This window comes from Triticum aestivum, chromosome 5B, assembly GCF_018294505.1.
Source record: "Triticum aestivum cultivar Chinese Spring chromosome 5B, IWGSC CS RefSeq v2.1, whole genome shotgun sequence".
NCBI lineage: Eukaryota > Viridiplantae > Streptophyta > Magnoliopsida > Poales > Poaceae > Triticum > Triticum aestivum.
This window is the reverse complement of record NC_057807.1, coordinates 310,937,326-310,950,834: the sequence shown is the minus strand read 5'-3', so window position 1 is coordinate 310,950,834 and position 13,509 is coordinate 310,937,326. Positions and strand designations below refer to the sequence as shown.

At 41.1% G+C, this 13,509-nt stretch overlaps 1 protein-coding gene across 1 annotated transcript; it reads right to left on the bottom strand.

The window, feature by feature from the left end:
- Positions 1 to 1,531: 1,531 nt before the first annotated feature.
- LOC123116025 (cytochrome c oxidase assembly protein COX19) lies at positions 1,532 to 3,870 on the bottom strand. Its single transcript, XM_044537038.1, has 5 exons — positions 3,591 to 3,870; positions 3,384 to 3,448; positions 3,132 to 3,220; positions 2,959 to 3,056; positions 1,532 to 1,935 (listed from the first exon to the last, which is right to left on the bottom strand). Exons 2-5 carry the CDS (start codon positions 3,391 to 3,393, stop codon positions 1,812 to 1,814), a joined length of 321 nt encoding a protein of 106 aa, XP_044392973.1. The 5' UTR covers positions 3,394 to 3,448; positions 3,591 to 3,870; the 3' UTR covers positions 1,532 to 1,811.
- Positions 3,871 to 13,509: the final 9,639 nt, after the last annotated feature.

Genomic DNA, 13,509 nt, shown 5'->3' with positions numbered 1-13,509 from the left:
ACGGCTGAAGATGCTCTGAGAAGGGAGGACGCAAAGCAACAGGTGGAAGCGAGTGAGGGCACGACCTTCGGGAGAGAAGGCCGTTGCCTACGCTACGTGTGTGTCCAGGTGTTAAAAAAAAGTTGAAGTAGATGTTCCAGTTTCAAAGAGATTGGGGCGTAAAAGGGAACAATATCTTTCTTTACCTATTACCTAATAATAATAAAGAGAATTGGGTTTCTGGTCGTCCGTCATATAAATTGCCTCTGAAGTTGTCCCTATTTACCCACCATGCCAGCGGTAAGTAAATAGTTCTTATAGGACAGTCAATACACTGGTACAACACTCGCAGGAAGCCAGCGCAGTGGCTAAGGCCAAAGCCTTCCCTACGGGAGACGAGGGTTCGATCCCTGGTCGTATACCTTTTTTCTCCCCTTTTCTGCAACATATATAGCAGGCCGTAATGGGCCGGCCCGTAGTGACGCCCCTGTTTTTCTTTTGCTTTTTTCCTTTATCATTTTTTTCTGTTTTTCTTTCTTTAAATTACTCTGGGATTTCCAAAAAAACAAATTTCAAAAAAGTTGTGAGTACTGAGAAAATATATAGATACATCATAAAATTTTTGTGAATTCAAAAAACATTTGAGAAATCATAAAAAGTTCGTGATTTAAAAAAAAACTGTTCGCATATTTAAAAAAATCATGATTTAAAAAACAATAAAATAAAAATTCATGATTTATAAAATATGATCATGTATTCAAAACATATTTGGGAATTTTGAATACAATGTCCATGAAATTTTAGAAAATGTTCACAAAAATTAAAACTGATTCTTGAGTAACGAACAAAACAAACCATCGCTTACGCAGAGGTTTTATTAGGGGATCTGTAGAGGTTTTATTAGGGGATCATAAAATGTTCGTGATTAAAAAAATTGTTTGCATATTATAAAAAAATCACGATTTAAAAAACAATGAAATAAAAAATGTTCATGATTTCTAAAAATATAATCGTGTATTCAACACATATTCGGGAATTTGAAAACAATGTCCCGAGCCCAAAAAAGTTGACACATCTTGCTATGGGTTAGTTTTTGTAAACTATATGGAAATGACTAAATGTCTGTTTTGCCTCCGTACACAACTATTCTCGTACCAAAGTTCTACTGGTTCTGGAAAACATCGCTACGCTAGGTCAATGTGAGACACATCATGCATCAGTCTAACTAAGACAACGGTCCAACAATGTAGTTTGCTCAACCAAAAAAATATTTCGTTGTGGCACCTTAGGAAATTAAGTCGTGATGAGACCATCACATTTTCAGTTTTTGAAATGACTTTTTAAAAGTCCCTTCTCATCATAACATCACTCGGACATAGTTTGTGAAATGACATATTGAAAATCCTTATCTCATCCCGGCATTTGATTCAGATTTTTTTATCTCTATTATATCTATATAATCTGATTGTTTTTCTCCCGTTGCAACGCACGGGCATATTTGCTAGTCATTTTACAAGTGCCATTCCGTTCGATCAAAGAACAGAAAAAAAAATCTGCAATACTACCTCCGTTCCACAAAGTTTTTTTTGAGAAGTCAAACATTACATTATGAACAGAAGGAGTACAATCCAAAAAGGTGCATGGGTCCATCGCTTAGTTTATCCGACAACTAGCAAAATAACACGAGACAGACCTCCGCATCCATAATATATCCCACACATAGAGCTTGTCGAATTACACAAACACATGTTATCTCAGTGTCAGTTTTCCTTGTTATTCTCTTTTTTATATTTCCTTTTTTCTCACGGATAAGGAACTTGCAAATTTACCAGTTATTTCCTCTCTTTCGAATCACTTGCTGGACTCTGCAGTTTGTGGTTCTCCTCTGAAGGTGTGACCACAACGTCTGCGTCACTGAACCCAAGCTCTGACATATCTTGCTTCGCCATCAGGTTTCTGGATTGTGCAAGAACAACATGATTTAGAATCCTACAGGACAGACCAGCAACAAACCAAGAAATAATAATAATAATAATAATAATAATAATAATAATAATAATAATAATAAGTGCATCTTGTTTATGAGCTCGAATAGTGGATTTCAGACATCAAAGCTGGTAAGAACTCATACGACTGCAAGTGGCAGAACTTTAACTATTACTACAACAATCATGAGAAATACTATCTTAAACTCAACTATGGCAAGCACTAAACATCTCCTAAAAGGCTAATGCTAGTAGTTACATATTTGTGGTTGCCTGGTTGGCAACATGGGTTGCTTCCTGCAACCATCAAATAGACATACCGCCAGAGGAGGCAAATAACACAACATGGAAGGATGTCAGGCTTGGTTTGCTGTAGGCTAATGCAGCAACAAACTGTTTCTTCCCTCAACTACCAAAACTAGTGGTTCATGCTGCAGCAACAAACTGTTTTTCTACTGTAGCAAGATTATATATACTCCCTCCGTTTTAAAATATAAGTCTTTTAGAGATTTCAATAAGGATTACATAGTACATACAGATGTATATAGACATATTTTAGAGTGTAGATTCACTCATTTTGTTCTGTATGTAGTCCGCATTAGAATCTCTAGAAAGACTTATATTTCGGAACGGAGGTAGTATAACCCATGCATGTTGGTTCACTTTGTTTTCTGTTTTGATGCCAAACACCTATCCTTGCCCAGCGAGGCCAATATTAAGTTTGCTTAGGAACCAAACACACCCTAAACATAAATTATTCAAGTCATGGATGTGCCAAAAAAGAGGTTGAGCTAACAACAATACTATAATACAAGTAGTTCACTTCTGAAATTCAATATTAAGTTTGCTTAGGAAGCAAGCACACCCTAAATCATTACACATAAATTCTTCAAGTCATGGATGTGCCAAAAAAGAGGTTGAGCTAACAACAATACTACTTACAATACAAGTAGTTCACTTCTGAAATTATTACACGGGGAGTAAGCATGCTAACCTCTCCATCCTACATTCCAAGTATTTCTTCGAGAACATCCGACATTTTTCAGACTGAGCCCCTGTTGATTTCAGGCAGGCAAGATAGTCCTTCTTCTCCTGTTTGAACAGGCAGCTCTCATATAACACTCACTAACATTACACCCTATGAAAAAACAAAACGATTAAACTTACCAGGTCACACTCGTGCAGGTGATCGAGAGGGAATACACCCTTTTCAGGAGGTACAGGCCTCACTCCCCTGTTTCCACCAAACGCTCCACCTGTTAAAACTCAGACGGGTTAGTCAAAAGTTTCGTATATTAGTATCATGTAACACACAAATGGGAGCCAAAGCTCTTGGTCACTGTCAGATGCCTGAAGCTAACAAAAGTAAACATGAACCAACAGGAGCATAGGAGATCAATCACAAAGACAGGTCCTCACCCGCACTCATTTCCCAGGCAGTTCAGGATCCAGATCTCGATACCGTCGCTTGCAATGCTCCAATGCTGCAGTAAGCCAGCAACACAACACACGAGTCAACCCGAGGCATACGTGCCGACGCGGCATTTCATCGAACAAATCAGATGCGCGCCTAATATCATGCACGGATTCACCCAAATTTAGAGCGCCAGGAGAGGAGATACTCACAAGGCGGCGGCAGCGTGGGTTCGCTTCAGAAGTCTATACGCCGGATCGAGGGACGGCACGAGCGCAGATGGACGGATGGAGTAGGCCAGCGAGGGGGCAAGCTCACGTCGGGGTGGGGTGAGAGGAGCGGCGGCAGACTGGTAACTCCCTTCGCGTTGGAGAAGAGTGGGGACTGGGGAGAAAGACGCTGCCGCCCACCTGGCCGTCGCGGGGAGGGGGGATGGCGGCGCGCCGGCGAGGAAGAACAAGCAAGGATCGGGAAAGGGGTAACTGGGTGGGCTGGGCTTACGGGTTATGGGAGAGCTGGCCCAGTTGGTACACCCTGTTTGGGCCGGGTCATTCCCGCGGGCCCTCTAAGCCATCGATTCTAAATATAAAAAAATCTAAGCCATCGTTATTCCTTTGGTAACATCATTTATATTTGGCGATAAAAGGAGGGAGTAGAGGGGAGATCCTTTTCTGAGCCCGGGGTCATCTGCACCCGTGTTGAATGAAAAAATTAAAACAAATACTAGAAAAATTCCAAAAAATCCAAAAAAGAATCTCATGGTAGAAAATTTGATACGTGAGGTTCGACCCAGTTTTCAAATCAATTGGACAACTGAGCAACTCTCAGCAAAAAATATAAATTCGGGGTCTATAAAACAGTTTAGTATTCATATAATGTTTTGACCCAATTTGTCTTTTTTGCTGAGAGCTGCTAAGATATTCAAATGAGCTAAAATTTGGAGCGAACCTCACGCAATAAACTGTCTACCATGGGTAAAAAAATTTGGATTTTTTTTATTTTTCTACTCCCTCCGTTCCCAAATATAAGTCTTTTTAGATATTTCAACAAATAACTATATACGGAGCAAAATGAGTGAATCTACATTCTAAAATATGTCTACATACATCCGTATGTTGTAGTCCATTTGAAATGTCTAAAAAGACTTACATTTAGGAACGGAGGGAGTAGTATTTTTGTGAATTTTTTTATGACCGGGTGCAGATGAGCGTGGGCACCGAATCGCTGCACTCGGAGTAGGGAAAGTTTTGGACCATCATACAAGAGATAAAGAGTAGGACTAGTCTTTTTTAATTCTTGCTATTTTAGTCATGAGTTTAGAACCTCGAGTGTTGAGCCTCATAATCTAGCAAAGCATGCGTTAACGCTAGGATTTAGCCGCCATGTTTGGTTAGGCCAACCTGGTGATCTTGTTTTCATCCCTGTAAACATTATGACGACTTAATAAAGCTTTGTGAGATTCTAAAAAATTATATTTGGCTAAAAAAATCATTTATATGGCAACAATAATCCTTAAAAAATGGAAACAAGGACTGCGTGCAATTTCTCAAAAAGGAAAAAAACAAGGACGGTCTCCACATTGGTAAGGAGTAGTCAAAATATATTTGGATGATCATGTCGAGAAGTTGTTGAGGTGCATCAGCCGAGAAGTTGGGTGGACGCATTGCATGGATTCTGTCTCAAAATTTCTAAAACATTGCGCTTCTAGGTACAAAATGTCCCTAGATATACAAGCAAGCAATAAAGAATGCAGCCCCATTTTTAAGTACTCCCTCCATTCCACAATGTAAGACGTCTTGCATTATAGGACAGAGGGAGTATTTTACAAGTAACTTCAGCAGTTTAGCAAAAGAATTGGTAACTTGTATTGGTACATTCATCGACCATCTTCCAGCAGATACCCTAGGCAAGAACTTTGACAAAGATGATGTTTGTGAAAAGTTTGGTAAATAAAGTGGACCAGATATTCTGTGTAGACGACCCCTCTGATGATGATCTTTTAGAATCTTCAAGCCCTCCGACAAACTTTCTGATCCTTCTATTGATCATCATGACCTGACAGATGATGCAACTGAGGATTTGCCTGACCATGACATCTCTCTAGATAATCCTTCGGAGATAAAATATACTAGAAGGGTAGTGCGTGGTTTGCTGCATTGCTTATGTTCTTGGGGTTGTACATGTTTTATTTTTACATGGTAATTTTTTAAAGTTGTGAAAAATATTTATGTGCTAATTGGTTTGGCGTTGGGAGAAACAATGGGTGTGTTCTTTTTATTAGAGATGCTACATCTATGGACAGACTTTAAGGAATCATGGTTACAGATGGATGTGTCAATTTATGATTGGAGGTTATGGGAAGAGTGGTCCAACGGTGAAAATCAGTGAAATGATTAGTGGGAGAGTGTTTGGTATGATCAGTCTGCAGCGAATTGTCCATGAGTGTATTAATTTTTTTTATTGTGGTGTTTGGTGGGTCTTTTGAACATGTGATTGGAGGGCGCCTTTTAGTTAATACAAATACATGAGAAAGTTACCTATGTTGTTGGTCGCGTGTGTTATATGTGTCATAGGGACACTTCTTTCTTATCAACAAAGGCCCATACCATCCAGAACTTACCAAGGGACCAATGCATCGAGAGATCCCACTACGAAGCTTAGGTCAACGACCCAATCAATCGTGTATCCAATCTAAATTGAAGACCTTAGTTGAATGAGGGGACTTTAATATTAGGAAGCTTAATGAAGTTAGAGATTTCATTGCCACAACCAAGGATTGGCCGAGTCAAAATAAAGGCATTAAAATTGTATACCTCAATCAAATGAGAGAGCAAAATTAGGGAGCATAATGTGTTAACAAATTGAAGAAGAGAGCTCTCCAACATTATGGAGCATAGTGTATTAAAAAAATTGAACAAGCGAGCTCTTTGCGACATTGTTGACCCGGTCAAAATTGGATGACCCAGTTGTAGACCTCAATTGACCCAGATTGTATATCTCAATCGAATGAGAGAGCTCCAAAATTAGAGAGCATAGTGTATTAAAATTGAACAAGAAATCTATTTGTGAAATTGTTGACCCGGTCAAAATTGGGTGACCCAATTTCAATTGGAGACCTCAATTGATTGTGACTCGTGAGGCTGTAACATCCCAATTTCAATTTGGATGTTATACATAGATCATACATATGCATATCATATTTTATTTGCATTTGGTTATGATCCACGAAATCTTAAGCAACTCAAGGACCCAAGGAGAGAGTTGGAGGTTTCACAAAAAAATCATATTTGAATTTATTTCAAATTTAAAAAGTGGATCAATTTGATTTTCAACAATTTATTTCCAATTATTTCCAATAATAAAAATAAATGAGAGAAGATAGAATGACTTCTTCAAAACAGAGGAGGAATATTGGAAAAGAAATTTTGGAATCAAATTATTATTTCATTTGTATTTTATTTGCTATTTTATTTGAATTAGAGAAAAACATGCATTTTTAAAAAATTGCATTTAGTCTAGAAAAATGTTCATCATGTCCCAAATATTAGGTATGGACGAAGAAAATTGTTTCTGGAATTTTTAGACTTTTATTTCTATTTATTAGGATTTTCTTCGCGGAAACCATTTAAAAAAAGTCGCGCGCCGAACTTGGCCGGCCCGGCTGGGAGCCAGGCCTCGGCCCAAATGCACACCGCCTAGCACCGCGCTCGGAGCCGCGCCGCCGCTGGACTCCGGCAGGAGTCCGACTACGCCACCGCCTCGCGTTGCCCCCTCCCCCATCAGGCCGACCACCTTCTCCTGTTTATAAGCCGACCCAAGCCACCCTCACCTCCCCACCTTGAGCTATCGCCGCCCGCTGCCGCGCCACTGCTCGCCGCCGTGCCGCCTGCCGCTGCTGCTCTCGCGCCGCCGCCACGCGAAGCCACCGCCGCCGCTGCCTCGCCTCGCCGTCAAGCCGCTGTAGTCGTTGCCGCCCCGCCAGATCCCGCCGCCGCCGGTCAACTCTGGTTAAACGGTAAAAACCATGCCCGGTCCGTCGGTTTTCTGTTTCGGTTTTTTTTCCGGTTAGTTAGGTTAGATCGATTTTTCTTTTTATTTTAGTTTAGTTACCGAGCGTTCACCCGTTAGTTTATTTTAACGAACGACTTCATTCGTTAGGTTCTGTTAACGGACGTTCGTCCGATAGATTTTTCTTTTCAGTTTTATTTTTGGCCAGGGACCTATCCGCGAATAGTTTTCTCATGATTTAGCCCCTGATCTTAAAACTAGCGTAACTTTTAACTCGTTTATCCAAACTAGATGAAACCAACGCCTAAATCTACGTATCGATCCCCTCTTTCCAGTAAACCAACTTGAATATGATTTTGAAAATTTAAAATTTGAGTTTATTTCAGATTAATATTCGATCTTGTTTTGTTTGTATCTTGAGTTTCGTAACTCCGTTTCAGTTGTTTCTTTTTGCAAATCGTAGCAAATCACATGTACCTACTGTTAAGATCTAATCCACATGAAAACATTTCTTTTAGGTTTTATTTTCTATTTAGTTTAGTCGTTTGCTTGTTTCGAGTTTGATTTGGATCTTTTCTCGATTTCTCTTTGTTTTGTTTGAGTGATTGCTTATGTATGCTACTGTTTTGTCCACGCTAGATTTTCTGGAGTGCGAAGCTTGTTACTTTGAATCTCTAGAGGTTTCCGACCGTCAGCAAGGCAAGTTACACTTTGATCATACTCTTATATACCTAGTTTTTACTATGCATTAGTATTACCCCTCAAATATTTGCATGAGTAGGATTGGGAACATGTGGTATGGTTGTAGTACTTGAGGTAGGAACTTAATACCTTTGATCACCCCGGGAATATACGTTATGCTCTATTATTGCTTAGCCATGCTCGTAGACGGGGATTGGATCGTGATACACATGGAAGTTGTGAGAGTTATTAATCTTGGATAACATTAAGGTGGCAAATTTAATACACATTTGGGTGGATTGGTTGGGGCACCTGGAGAATCCAGTGCTTGCCCATTGGGAAATCCCGGAGTGCCCGTGGGATTTTTCCTCGGTTCGCCACCTAGGCTCAAAGGGATCATATGATATTTCACGCCTAGAAACTTTCGTGTGCAGCCACAAGCCATTATGGGCTCTGGCATAGTTGAGTAAGTTGCGTGAGCTCTTGAAGAGGTGGACTAGCAGATGTAGGGGAAAGTAGGTATACCGGTCTGTCCGAAGTAGAGAGTTAATGCTTCAGAAAGACCATGTCTTAATCTTCCGATCATGGATGCGGTTGAGTCTTGTGGGGAAAAGTGCGCAACCTCTGCAAAGTGTATAAACTAATCATGGTTAGCCGTGTCCCCGGTTATGGACATCTTGAGTATCTAGAATTGGATATTATTGTTGATCTCATCACTCTTAAATTAATTGATATTGGGTATTGATGATACTTGTTCAATTGGGATTTGAGTTGGAGGAACCTTCTCAAATATTGGTACAACTTGGGAATAGTAAATAAATTTATTCCTTTGTTGTAGGGAAAAACTAGCTTTATGCAAAATTATAAACTTAAAGCCGCCACCAGCCAAATATTGCATGTAGATATAGTTCTTGCATTCATTGTTTTACTGTGTAACTCTGCCAGCATATTCAATGTGCTGGCCTACACGGCTGCAACGTCTCATGTTGCAGACTTCTCAGACGACGAATAAGGTGCGATAGGTTGTTGTCGTGCACTCAACTATGCCGTTGGAGTTGATGGACTCATTTACCTTTGAAGCTTTTGCAGTTATTTAGTTTAGATGGCCTTCAGCCATATTATTTGTATAATCATACTCATTATGAGGACTCGATGTAATAAGTGTGTGATTGAACTTTGTTATAATTCCTCGAGTACTGTGTGTGTCAGCATTACCAATCCAAGGTTGACACTTAAGCACAGAGACTTTGGTCCACTGGGATTGTGGTCGCTACAATATGATATCAGAGCACACGCTGACTGTAGGACGCGACCACTGGGAAAAGCCACAGGATCACTCTTCTTTGCTTATTTCTAATTCTCCTCTATTTCTACTCTATAGATGGCGGACCCCAAGAACAAGTTCACTTAGCCGGATGACGACACCCCTTTCGGATGACACTTGAAGGAAGTCACTAAGTACCTGAACATCGGACTACCAAGCTTCACTGGGACTTTCTCTACAACTTTACCGGAAGAGGAGCACTGGAAGATCAAAGTTTGTGTACCTGGGAGGACATTTGCGCCAACAACGGAGCCCATTGATTTCTATCTAGATGCACCAAGTTGGAGTTTGGGAAAGAGCATGGCAGCCCACATCACTTTCGGACGCATATGTGAAGTGTATCACAAGGATCTTGAAAACACCGTCTATCAAATATGTGGATGCTGAGACGAGGAATGGGAATTGATTCATACCAGGAAGGATGGATCAATTGTAGCTTACATTCAGGAGATGGGTGATCACATTCGCTGATATGAGAATCAGATGTGCTCCATCATGAAGAAGACCAAGAAGCTGATGATGAAGAATATCGAGCTAAAAGAGGAACTCAAGTCAACACGCAATGGATATGAAGAAGAAATTGCTGTACTACTGGAGAAGCATGAAGATTTGAAGAGGAAGCTAGGACTACCCATGGAGAACAATAAGCGAGAACCTGAAGTGGAGATCCATTCGGAGGACTACATCATCTTGGACGACACCGACACGGACAGTGATGCAAATGAAGACAGCGATGACGACTACATAGACAAAGCTGGAGCAGACGTCATGGAGTCTTCCACCGATCAAAATTTCTATACAACCGCCATGTTACTAGTAGTACTACCAAGTAGTTAGCACCGATCGATTTGTAATCGTAGTTAGATCATTTGTGCGAACCTTGTTTGACTAATGAATGAAGTGAATTGATTGATTTGCCTCATGTGCATATGGGTAGTGAAATCTCTCTTAGACCTTATTCTATTCTATTTTCTCACCCCCTCTAACCCATCAGATGCCTCCGAGACGTGACACTGGATTTGTGTTCCCACCGGAGCTCACCCAGTTGATCCAGCAACAGAATGCCTTGATGCAGAAGCTAGTGCATAACCAAAACCAAGGCAACAACAACAACCCACCGCCACCACCCCCTGTTGACCACCTAGCCCATTTTCTGAGGTTGAATCCGCCGGTGTTCTCTAGCAGCACCGAGCCGATTGTTGCAGATGATTGGCTCCACAAGATTGGAAGAGAGCTGACTACTGCAGGATGCACATATGCGGAGAGAGTGCGCTTTACCGCACACCAGCTTGATGGACCCGCAGCATCTTGGTGGGAGAACTTCACCCCCACTTACCCCATTGATACAGTTACATGGGATCAGTTTCAGCAGGCTTTTCGGACCACCCATGTTTCAGCTGGAGCTATGAGCATGAAGAAGCGCGATTTTTGCAACTTGCGTCAAGGGAGTCGCACAGTGGGACAATATGTGGATGAGTTCAGCAAGTTAGCACGTTATGCCCCAGATGATGTGGCCACAGATGTCGCGAAGCAAGAGAAGTTTCTTGAGGGACTCAATGATGAGCTGAGTATGCAGTTGATGGTGGCAACTTTCAACAACTACCAGGAGTTGGTAGAAAGGGCCCTCATGATAGAAGGAAAGCAGCAACAGATTGATAACCGCAAGAGGAAGTATGGACATGGGAGGTACACTTCTGGAGCTCAGCAGAAGCCCCGCTATTCCCCGTACTCGGGAGGACATACTCACAACCATGGAGGACATAACCATGAAGGACATACGCACAATGGAGGAAGTTAGCACGACCACAGTGGCTCTAAGAATGGCAATGGGAATGGAGGAAGCAACAGTCAGAATCGTTCCAACCCTGCAACACCAGCCAAGAGTGATCCGAGCCACATTACTTGTTTCAAGTGCGGGAAGACCGGACATTACGCCACTGAACATCCTGAAGCAAAGAATGGAAATGGCAATGGAAGTTATGCAAAGAAGCCCAACCCGTTCACCAAAGGTCGGGTAAACCACGTCAGTGTGGAGGAGATTGAGGAGCAGCCCAACGCAATTGTCGGTAAGTTTTTGATTAATGCATTTACAACACCTGTTCTTTTTGATAATGGTGCATCTCATTCATTCATATCAAGGGGATTTGTGGATAAGTATAAGTTGCCAACAGTAGCCCTTAAGTCACCTATGTTAGTAAGTTCCCCAGGGGTGGAGTATATGGCTAGTAGGGGATGCTATTAGTTGCTAGTAACCATAGGTAGACATGTTTTCCCCACCGGCCTGATTGTCATGGAGTCACAAGGATTGGATATGATACTAGGCATGGATTGGCTATCCAAATATGAGGTAAACATTGATTGCGCTAGTAAATCAATTCTTCTCACCACCCTGGAAGGAAAGAGGATCAAGTGTCTAGGCATGCGTCGAGGAGGACTCAGGTGAATTCCAGGTGAATTCCTTATCAAGAGTTGTTCAGGAGGAAGTACCAGTGGTGAAGGATTATCCCGATGTATTTCTGAAGGAGTTACCAGGCATGCCACCAGATCGAGACATTGAGTTTTTGATTGAGTTATTGCCAGGCACCGAACCAATATCCAAGAGACCGTATCGGATGCCCGCGAATGATCTGGAGGAAATTAAGAAGCAGATTAAGGAGTTACTAGAGAAAGGATATATTCGACCAAGTTCATCACCTTGGGGAGCCCCAGTGCTTCTAGTGGAGAAGAAGGATGGATCTTTGAGGATGGTTGTTGATTATCATGCACTGAATGAGGTGACGATCAAGAACAAATACCCTCTACCGATGATCAATTTGTTTGACCAGCTAAAGGGAGCTAAGGTTTTCTCCAAGATAGATCTTCGATTAGGTTATCACTAGTTGAAGATCCGAGAGCAGGATATACCAAAGACCGCTTTTTACCACGAGGTATGGGTTATATGAGTATACAGTTATGTCATTTGGTTTGACTAACGCCCCTGCCTATTTCATGTGTATGATGAACAAGGTGTTCATGGAGTTTTTGGATAAGTTCCTCATGGTGTTCATAGATGATATATTGGTCTACTCGAAGAACGAAGAAGAGCATAAGGAACATTTGCGTTTGGTTCTCGAGAAGCTCAGGGAACATCAGTTGTATGCCAAGTTCAACAAATGTGAGTTTTGGTTGAAGGAAGTTGGATTTCTCAGACATGTTATACCTGGAGAAGGAATAGCAGTAGACCCTACCAAGGTTGCTTCTGTCACTAAATGGTTGGTACCCACCTCAGTGGGAGAGATCATAAGTTTTCTTGGACTTGCAGGTTATTACCGAAGGTTTATGGAGGATTTTTCCAAGATTGCGAAGCCCATGACTGACTTATTAAAGAAGGACACCAATTTTAAATGGACTGAGGATTGTGAGGCCAGTTTTCAGGAGTTGAAAAAACGTTTGGTTACAGCCCCAGTGCTGATTCTCCCAGACATACGCAAGGATTTCCAAGTGTATTGCGACACATCCCGTCGAGGACTTGGAGGTGTGCTTATGCAAGTGTAACATCCCAAATTTTCAATTTGGGATGTTATACATTAGATCATCATTGCATATCATATTTTTATTGCATTTTGGCTTGATCCTAGAAATTCTACGCAACTCAAGGACCCAAGGAGAGAGTTGGGGATTTCGTTATTTTCATATTCGAGTTTTCTCAAATTTTGAAGAGAGGATCGTATGATTTTAATTATTTTTATCTTTGAATATTTCTTTTATGAAAATAAAATAGAGGGAATAATATGACTTTCCCAAAATAAAGAAATATTAGAGATTTAATGTTAAAATCAAATAAGAATTTTGTTCGGAGTTTTATTCCTATTTTTATTTGAATTAGGAAAAATGCGCATTTTTCAAAATTGCATTATACGCCCAAATAATTGTTCACTTTTCCCGCTATATTTTGAGAGGACGGGGAAATTTTATTTCAGGATTTTTGGAGTCTGTTTAGTATTTCTTTTATTTGTTTTTCTACACGATATTATTTAAAAAAACGAACCAACCTTACCGGGCCGTGTCCGCCTAGGACATTTACCCGGCCGGGCCTTTAACGCCTGAGCCACCCCAGCCCAGCCGCCGCCGCCAAACCC